General features: G+C 28.7%; 1 protein-coding gene across 3 annotated transcripts in view; it reads left to right on the forward strand.

The window, feature by feature from the left end:
* Window positions 1-9,881, forward strand: part of LOC127705199 (MOB kinase activator 2-like) — a 57,023-nt gene extending 47,142 nt beyond the window's left edge. For all 3 annotated transcript variants that reach the window (XM_052209522.1, XM_052209521.1, XM_052209520.1), the window contains exon 5: window positions 4,036-9,881. In XM_052209522.1, the coding sequence (XP_052065482.1) occupies window positions 4,036-4,325 (290 nt within the window). In that variant the 3' untranslated portion in view covers window positions 4,326-9,881. The remainder of the gene's footprint in view (window positions 1-4,035) is intronic.

Consider the following 9,881-nt stretch of genomic DNA (forward strand, 5'->3'; position numbering starts at 1 on the left):
GTTTACATGCAAAATCACAAAAAATGTTGATAAATTGCACTTTACAAAAAAAAAATGTTGTCTTTTAAAATCTAAAAGGAACTATTGCACTATATGCACTTAGATTAATAAGGCGAAAGGAAGTATTTATTGGAACGTTTTAATTGGAAATATATAAAACATAATAATATATCCACGGAAACTTCATCTCTATTAAACTAAATTTTAAATATGAATTTTTAAAGGTGAAAATAAGGCACTGCTTTATTTCTGTAATAGTTAAGGAACTTACAATAATACTATCTTAATTGTGTCCAACCAAATATGTGGATTAAATATGTATTTAAAATTTAAATTTAAACTGCATTAAGATATTCAGGTATTAAATGGCATTCTTTTCAGTAACATATCAACAGTAACTTTAAGTTTAACTTTTCGTTATTCAAAAATCAAATTTAAAATCACTGTTTGTTTTGCCTGTGACGCATGGTGCTTTCAGTGTCAGTGTTGGCTGAGTCAACAATTTGTTCAGTTTGTGATTTGGTCAGTTTAAGGGAAATCATTAATGTTGTGATTTGGTCAGTTTAAGGGAAATCATCAATGTTAAGTTAAACGCTTTGGTATGCAGTTGTATAAGCATTGGCACATTTCATTTCCATGGAGATTATTTGGCTACAACCCCTCATTCATGCTCCATTGACTTTAAAACTTTTGCACAGTTAACAAGTTAAGGTTTGTAATTAGGTCAGTTTTTAAAAGGGGAAAACTTTTGGTTAGCCAATAATATTTGGTATTTAGTTGTATCAGCATTGGCATATCTCAATTTAATGGAGAGTATTTTCCAATTGGTCAAGGCATATTTTTGTGTCAACAATTTATTGAGACCTATCGTTCCAACTACATGTAATAGAAAGTTTGAAACGTTACAGTACTCAAATTCAAGCATATAACAGCTTTTATTTTTAAAATGATGCAAATTTTTTTTTTATTTTTAAAACAAATTTAAATAATTTGTCCTTTAAAATGAATATATAGTGATTGAATTGGAATGAAACAATAACGTCCCTGTTATAAAAAAGAATCTGTTTTCATGTTTAATGGAAAATCCAATGCCCACCTATATGTGGGATGTCTAGTTTTATTCCATTCATAAAGTCAGCATAAAACAAATTGCCAAAACTAATTCTGATGCGTCTGATTGATCAATTGTTAATATTTATTCCTGCATGCAAGCTTTTATTTAAATCTTAAGGTGAATCAGTACTACAGCTAATCATTCAATTTATTTAGTCCAATGTTTTTTGAGAACCACTTAAATTTTGTTTTTGGTTACTAATTAAATCAAATATTGGTATCAATGTACTTCCTAGAGACCGTGATTATAATTTATAACTTGTAGCTTTGAAATGTACCAATAAACAATGAAAACCAATGATTTGGTTCTTCATATGTGTGTAAAGGATAAGGATCATAATCTACAAATGGGGGATGGGAAAAATTAGATATAGGATGCATGGCATTGAAACTGGTCTTTTCAGAAAAATGATTACTAATTTTCACATTTCTTGTATAACCATGGTTGCAAAATGTTGTTAAAATTGAGGTTTATAGAAATAAGAAAATGTGGTATGAGTGCCAATGAGACAACTCTCCATCCAAGTCACAATGTGGAAAAAGTAAACAATTATAGGTCAAAGTACGGCCTTCAACACGGAGCCTTGACTCACACCGAACAGCAAGCAATAAAGGGCCCCAAAATGACTAGTGTAAAACAATTCAAACAGGAAAACCAACGATCTAATCTATATAAAAAACGAGAAACACTTAAGAACCACATCAACAAACCACAACCACTGATTCATATTAATCCATATTTACCAGGGACTCTTAAAAAGTTGAATTTGAATGTTTAAACATTCCTTGTCCTTTAAATAGAACACATGTTCAACAAAATTCAACATTTCAAAGTGCTTCTTCCTGTCTTTAACACTAAGCTGTGGTTGTAAATTTTCATTATCAGATTAAAAATTCTAAATTTCAAATATTTTTTCAAAAAGACCCAATCCCTTGGACTAGTTTTTAAAGTGCAATGTTAGTTTCTGAAAATCTGTTCAAGGTTAATCCACAATATCAACAAACAATTTCAAACTCATTTGTTTCATATAAACTCATGTCTTATTTGTTTGTACTAGAGACTTGGCCAGCTATAGTATGAACAGCATTGATTGGTTAGCATAAATCACCTCATAGGAAGACATATGGTGATGAATATTGAATATTTTTGTTTGGCTCTATTTGTTTCCGATATACATGTATATATTTGTATAAATAAAATAGTAATAACTATATATATAGCCTGATGAGACGTAATCACTATAAATATTTTTAACTTTGATCTGCTTTGAAATTATTTGGCTCCATTTTTAAAGGATATGAAATTCAATTTATTCAAACAAATTTAGTATAATTTATGTATTTTTATTTTTTTACCTGAAATATGAAAGATTGAAAGGAAAATGATGTAAAAATTGTTTTTTGAAGTCTCCTGAAGTTATATTTGGAGCTTACTATTAACTTGTTTGTAGGAACATTAAAGTCTAGTGATTTGTCAACAAACAAGTGTTGCATAATGTAAACTCATTTAAATATAAGTAATGACTTATTACTTTTAAAGGTACTTAGTGTTTTTGACTTTCTTAATCAAACTCTCACAGAAATATTGTCTCCTTAAGATAGACAATGCCACAAGCTATTTGCTTAAAAGTCAGTTTTTATCTGGTTTATATTAATTTGATGAAAGCAGTAGGATAATTATTATGCCCTTCCTACGACAGTAGGGTGACATTATTTATTAATCTGTGTGTCCATTCATCCGTCCTGTTACAGGTTATGGTTTTAGGTAGTTTACACAAAGTTATGGTGAAATCAAATTGAAACGTAGTAAACATATTCATGATGATGTGAATAATTTCTTTTTTAAGTATATGCAAAATTAGGGTTTTCACCCAAATTTTCGCAGCTTACTGAACATGAAAATACAAAAGTGTGATAATTTGCTTGCAGTTTCATTAGGTAACAAAAGCAGACAAACAATTGTTGAATGATGCAAAACAAAATATGCCAGGCAATCCTTATACATATCAATAAAACTGTAAGAAATTGCATAATCAGCATTTATTCCTAGATTTAGTACAAGTATTAATAAATATCTGAAGGACAAATTATATTGATTTAGTGTCCAATATGTACTTTATGTTGTAATTGCTTATATTGATTACACATCTGCATTTGAAGTTTGAGAATGTAAACAAATGATTATTGATTCATTTTTGAACCTGTCAGGTAAATAATGTATGCTTGCTGTCATCTATTACATCTATGAGTGTGTCTAGAAAACGATCCTTGTTAAGCAGACCTTAAAGTACTTTTAGCAGACATGCTTTTATTGTTGTTTTAACTAAAATTTTAAGAAACTGTTAATTTTCAAAGTCAGTCTCATTTCTTAGAAGTTCAAGAAATTTAAATAACTTCCCAGATTACAGTATTTGAGGTTAAATTTCCTCTTATCAAGTGGGAGGATAAATCTTGAATAATCATTTAAATGTGCAACTTTCTAGGAAAGAGACATTACCTGTACTGAAAAATATTATCTTAATTTCATTCTAACAAGGGGTACACTGCTTCAGATTACCTACCGTAACCATATTTGATAAAATATATTTGCTTAGTCATTTCAGTTGGAGGAAATTGACAATTATATTTGGTTTTTTTTTCGTAAATTGTTTTGTTATAATTTAGGCCATAAGTTTTCTTGTTTGAATTGTTTCACATTTGTCATTTCTGTGCCTTTTATAACCGACTATACAGTATGAGTTTTTCTCACGGTTGAAGGCCGTACAGTTGCCTATAATTGCTTACATCCACTTCATTTGAACTCTGGTGGATGGTTGTCTCATTTGCAATCATACCACAGCTCCTTGTTCTTATAAACTTTGAAAATCTGTCTTTGAATAATTATGTTATTATAAAGATGAACATGTTTCATTGTGTTTTCAGGTCAGCCATTTCCAAATAGTTTAGAAGCAACGACCAAAAAGTGTCATAGACTATTATTCCATGTGTTAGCACACATGTACCACGCACATTACTCAGACTGTGTAACATTAGGAATACACGGACATTTAAATAGTTTGTTCACACACTTTATGGTGTTTAACATTAAATTTGACTTAATGGAAGACAAGGAAACAGAAGTCCTTCAGGATCTTCTAGAAGCTTTAGTCAAACAGTTACCCGACCCTAATCAGAATGATGATAAGGAAACCAGTGAAGTTACACGATCGTAGCATGAATTGTATGAAGGGCGAGAGAATGTTGGAGGCATGAATGTTTGGAGTGCTGATTTCTTCTGTGATGTGTCAAAAACAGCCAAATCCAAATGTAATAGATGTTGTTGGATCTCAGATATTGTAGTCTATGTACTTTAAAAGCTTGTGTAGAAAGTCTACCTTCAAATTTTTATTTCAGTCAGATCTTTTTTGTTGCTTATTTTGAATTAATTTTCAATACACAGTTTTTATTTGCTCTAACTTTTACACATATTTTACATAAGAAATTTCATCATTGTCATCATATAATCTATTATAGGAATCCTGATAATCGAAGCAGATGTTTTAATAAGGTTTCAAATAAAAAAAACAAATTGATTGGTGACAGATGCTAGTTATTATCAGTTGAGAATCAATTAATCTTTAATTATCTTAGATTATATTTCACATCGAGTGAAATTAAAGGTTTAACAATCACTATATCTCTTGTACGAAAAATTCTTTATTACCTTTAAAATAACTTCCTAATCTATTAGAGTGTAGGACTACTGCATTATTTTGTATTATCAGGTTGAGTATGTTGAGCTTTCTGTAAATGTGAACGGCCTTTATAGCTACTCTCTAAAACAAAAAGTTTTTAGCAATGTCCTATCAGAAATTCATTTTCCAAAGTACATTTACTGACTGAATAGGATGTAAATTTTAGACCTCATTTATTATTCTGTCTGGAAATATTTCTCATTAATCTTAATTAAGATTTGCTCATACATTGCAATGTTAAAATGAATTCTGTATTATATTTTGTAAAACAATTTTATAAAATGTTGAAACACATTTAGAGGGCAGTTCAACTCAAGAAACTGTTGATTAAGTAAAAGTTTAACTATGCAATAGTCAGTACCAAATTATTCCTCTTCAGGGGTTTTACTTCAGTGTCTTAATTGGTATTAAACCTAATTTTCATTTTTTATGAAAAAATCCACATGAACAATTTTATTAAGTTTTTAACACCTATTGTCATGGTTGAAAATTCAGGTCAGTCCACAGTCCTGACACCTGCTTAATTCTTCACATGATTGTTAAATACGTGAAAATAATAGAAAAGTTGGCCTAATTATTTTATTAAATTGGTTTTAATGACCTAACAAGTATGTTTACTTGGTCCAGTGCTAGACCTTATAGTGCTTTATTCTTTATGTGATTTTGTGTGTATTGAATATAGGTTAGGGGGATTGTAATAAGAAATTGTGCTGACAACAAATGTATAAAATGACTTTTTTCAATGATTTTTAAAAATTGAAAAAACCTAGGGCACTCACATTTTCAAATTCTAGTCAGAGTAGAGTAAGGGAGACAACTAATTGTAATGTTTGATGATAACTTTTTGCTTTTGCTAACACGTGACTTAGCAATGAAAATCTTGATATTTATTGCTTTGTTCAGGAACATAATTTTTTTAATAGAAATAATAAGCAACGTGTTGTATTTTTTGTAATGTTATTGTTAATTTGTTTTTGTTGGCCTTGGATGTTTGATACTAATAGTGAATAGTCAACATTTATTTATACCTGTATACAAATGTATATGCTATAAACAGATATGATTTTAAAAAACTTTTTTTTTTGATTTCATGAATTATTCCTTGCTTTTCATTGATTTTTTTTAAGGGTCTGGAAACATACATTTAAACTTCTACTAGTCATAATATCAAATTAAAAAAACAGGTGTGGACGGTTTTTTATTTGTTTCATTAATTTGTTTTCTGTTATAGTTAGGTTTTGAAATGATAGTGAATATAAATAGATTATTAGTGAAAACTTTACTATTACAACATAACAACAGAAAGGGGTGTCAAAACTGGATTGTTCAAGCAATGAATCACCAAACATGGCTCTTAAAGCAAAGATGATTGGTCGCTATCTTGACTGTGAAAGCAAAGATGATTGGTCACTAGCTTGAAAGAAAGCAAAGATAATTAGTCACTAACTTGACTGTTAAGCAAAGATGATTGGTTACTAGCTTGAATGAAAGCAAAGATAATTGGTCACTAAATTGACTGTTAAACCTAAGATGATTGCCCACTAACTTGACTGTGAAAGCAGTAGTGATTTGCTTAATATAGTTTGCAACACTGAAAAATAATCAATGAATTTTGCACTCTGCCATTTTTTTTTTAGATATTAAAACATCTTAAATTCTAGATAAAGGCACTTGTAATTTAATAACCTTTGTAAAATTGAATAAATTCTGATCAGACAATCAAAAGCTATGCGACAACTTGCCTTATTAAATAATGTATGCTTTTGTGTTAAAAAATCTTATCAGTTTTTTTTTTACTTCACATTCATTTAAATTTTAAAAAAAAGGAACCAAGAAAAATTTTACAGAAATCTGATTTATCCAAACAGATTTTAAATGCCATGTTTGAAGATGGATGAAATTTTGTATTCCTGAAATGGAACTTTGGATAATTTAAAAAAATTCTTTAAAAAAAATTGGAAGAAACCATTGAAATGAAATATGATATTTAAAAAAATGAGATAATTATACAGATTCACTATGCAATTTATTGAAAGAAAGTCCCATTTTATACTTTAGCTAAAGCTTTTGCATCATTGAATGGGTTTTGACTTGCAAATGTCTTAAAATAATGTTAACAATATGAATCTCACTGACAAATTAAATTGATACTCATAAGAAACTATACTTTGTGATTTAAAGATGAAGCTTTGGACTATTCCAATAATAGTCTTCAAAATGTAATATACATTTTTGGTGGGGGGGAGGGGGGGAATTGTAAAACATGTACAACATTTCACTTCTGGCTTTGAACAATGATACAATTTATTGTATTAGAGATATTATAATTAAAGACTAATCTCCAAAATTATAACACACCTAGATGCCTTTGTTGGTTTGCTGTCATTGGCTTAAACCACACTTCTATTTTATTCATGTCTTGGACAGATGAATTAGATTAGCCTTGATTGTTTTAGAAAAAAAAACATAATTTTATCCAATTTAATGTACAGTGTAAAGGAAATGACAAGTAGTACACAAATGTAATTTTCATGGTAATTCAATGTAATTCAATGTATCTATGCAAAGTTCTTTAATCTGAAGGAATCAAACAACACTGTTACCAAAGATTTTAATTAATGATTTGAGTTTATACACTCTTAGACCATATTAATGGATCTATCATTGTTAAATGACATTTTTTTATGTTTGAGCAAAATGGTCTTTGCAAAGTGCATGCATAAATGCATTATTTAGAAGAATTTGTATTGGTTGTTGGTGTTTTTAGTTTTTTAAACACAGGTACAAATATATGAATGAGATACCTGATATTATTGTGGCTTGATTTATTTAATGTTAAGTGTATGTATGATCAGATAAAAGTCATTTTTGTAATACATTATTTTGAAGTTTCGTTGATTCAATCAATTGCACTATATTTTGACTTCATAACATACTTAAATTTTCACTTTTAAAAACATAATTTATTATTTAAAATTGAAAAGAGAAGACAGTGGAAAATGCAGATGTTAGAATAAACAGGCAATAACAAAATAGGAAGGTATGATGGCTTCTTTCTTAAGTATTAACATTATCTAAACACTTAGTTGACCAAGTTGTTCTTAACTTTCTCTCCAGTTTCCAAAGACACATTAGAAGGCAATATATTTAAGCTGACTGCTAGTAAAGTTAATGCATATAGCTTATTATTATTATGTCAAACATATAAACTGTTGGCATAGGCATACTGTTAGCAATAATATTATAGATCATATGTGCTATTGTTTTAATATCTACAAAGTTATTTACATTGACCTTATGACCTCAAAATGCTCATGAAAAATGAAGAGAAATCCATTTAATTGTAGTATTATGATATTATAACTTATGTTACAAATAAGATCATTCCATTTTCAACTTTTCAAATATGTTTGAAGAGCTTGTTTTTGTTACAATCTTACAATGAAGGATACTGTGTATCACTATATATAGGTAAAAGACGCAAATGTTCAAGATTTGCTGCAAACTAGCAGCAAAGGGGAGATACCAATTGATTATTCTTGCAACATTAATTTTGTTGTCAAGACATATATGTGAAACCATATAGACCCCTAATACAAAATAAGTAAATCACTATGATAATGAGTCTGCTAGAAAAATTTATATTTGTTTTTTCCTGTAGTACTTGATTTTTTTTTCCAAGTTATCGAATAAACACAAAAAAAAAATGCTATTGTAAGGGAGATAACCTCTAATATACTATGAACTAAAAAATGTGTAAAACTTGAATAATGGATACAGAAAATTTTCTCAATTTACAAGGAATTTGACTTTATTTTAGGATAAAGTATGATCTATGCAGGACATCCAACTACATGTACATTAAAGACATTATGTATGGTGTTAAAAAAATTATAAATTAAATAGTGATATTATTGTTGTTCACAAAAAAATGGTTGCTAGAAACATTCACACTTAACACAGAAGCTAAGCCAATAAACTTTTTAACCATTTAAATGACATAATAACATTTCATAATACAAGGTTAAGACATGTAGTGATTTCTGATTCCATTTTAAATAGTCAATATATTCATTTTTACAGTAAAAATGTCTTAAATTTTTGTTTTAAATGTTTTATGTGGCTATCTTTTGTATGAAAGAAGTGTAATGGAGTGTGTAGTCAGAAAGCTAACAGGAAGAATTGTTTCATTTGAATGGTAGTTTAATAGTGAACTATAGTTTGACTCATATTTCAAAGAAAGGAAGACATGTGCTAAGGGCCCTATTTGACTTAAAAATGAAAGTATTACAGAATCATGAGATTTTTACTCAAAATAATTTAAAGGTATTTGCAAAGTTTGAATTATAAGATATTGCAAACATTCACCTAAATTGGAGGGACGAAAGATGGGATAAATTTAATTTGTTTTTAAAAGAAAGATGCATGGTTTTCGAGACATATTTGTAAGTGAGAAATATTGAGTGCTTGCAAGAACCAAGTAAATATTTGTTAAATTAACCTAATAAGATCCATGTATTTTTACACAGACACTAAAAGTAGCATTTCTGACATAACTACTAGGTTTGTATTATTTCAACATTGAAATTGACATAAGTTTTGAATTTAAGTGAAAAGTTAGGCTAAATAAAGCTATTTGCACTCTGTCCTTTTCTTTTATAGGGAAATGTATAGGTTTGTCTTAGAATATTGTTGATTCTTTTTAAAGAAGTTACGGAAGGTACGTAGGCATGTTTAATGGCCTATTTAAAGATAAAATGGCGTGGATGAAGTTTGAAGAAATATAATGTAGATTGATTCACTTCCAAATATCAAGGTCATTGCTACAATATTCCATGTTTAATGTATTTGATTCAATAGTCTTGTTGACTGTTGTCATGACAACATATCTATATATATAACATTGTTATTTGTTTATGATATAGGATTGAAAAAAAAATGTGTGCAATATTTAGTTTCCATGGTTATTATCATATGGTATGATGTTGACAGCTGTTGATTGTGAGAATCATTAAAAGGTTATAAACATGTTAA

This window comes from Mytilus californianus, unplaced genomic scaffold, assembly GCF_021869535.1.
Source record: "Mytilus californianus isolate M0D057914Y unplaced genomic scaffold, xbMytCali1.0.p SCAF_6, whole genome shotgun sequence".
NCBI classification, from domain to species: Eukaryota; Metazoa; Mollusca; class Bivalvia; order Mytilida; family Mytilidae; genus Mytilus; species Mytilus californianus.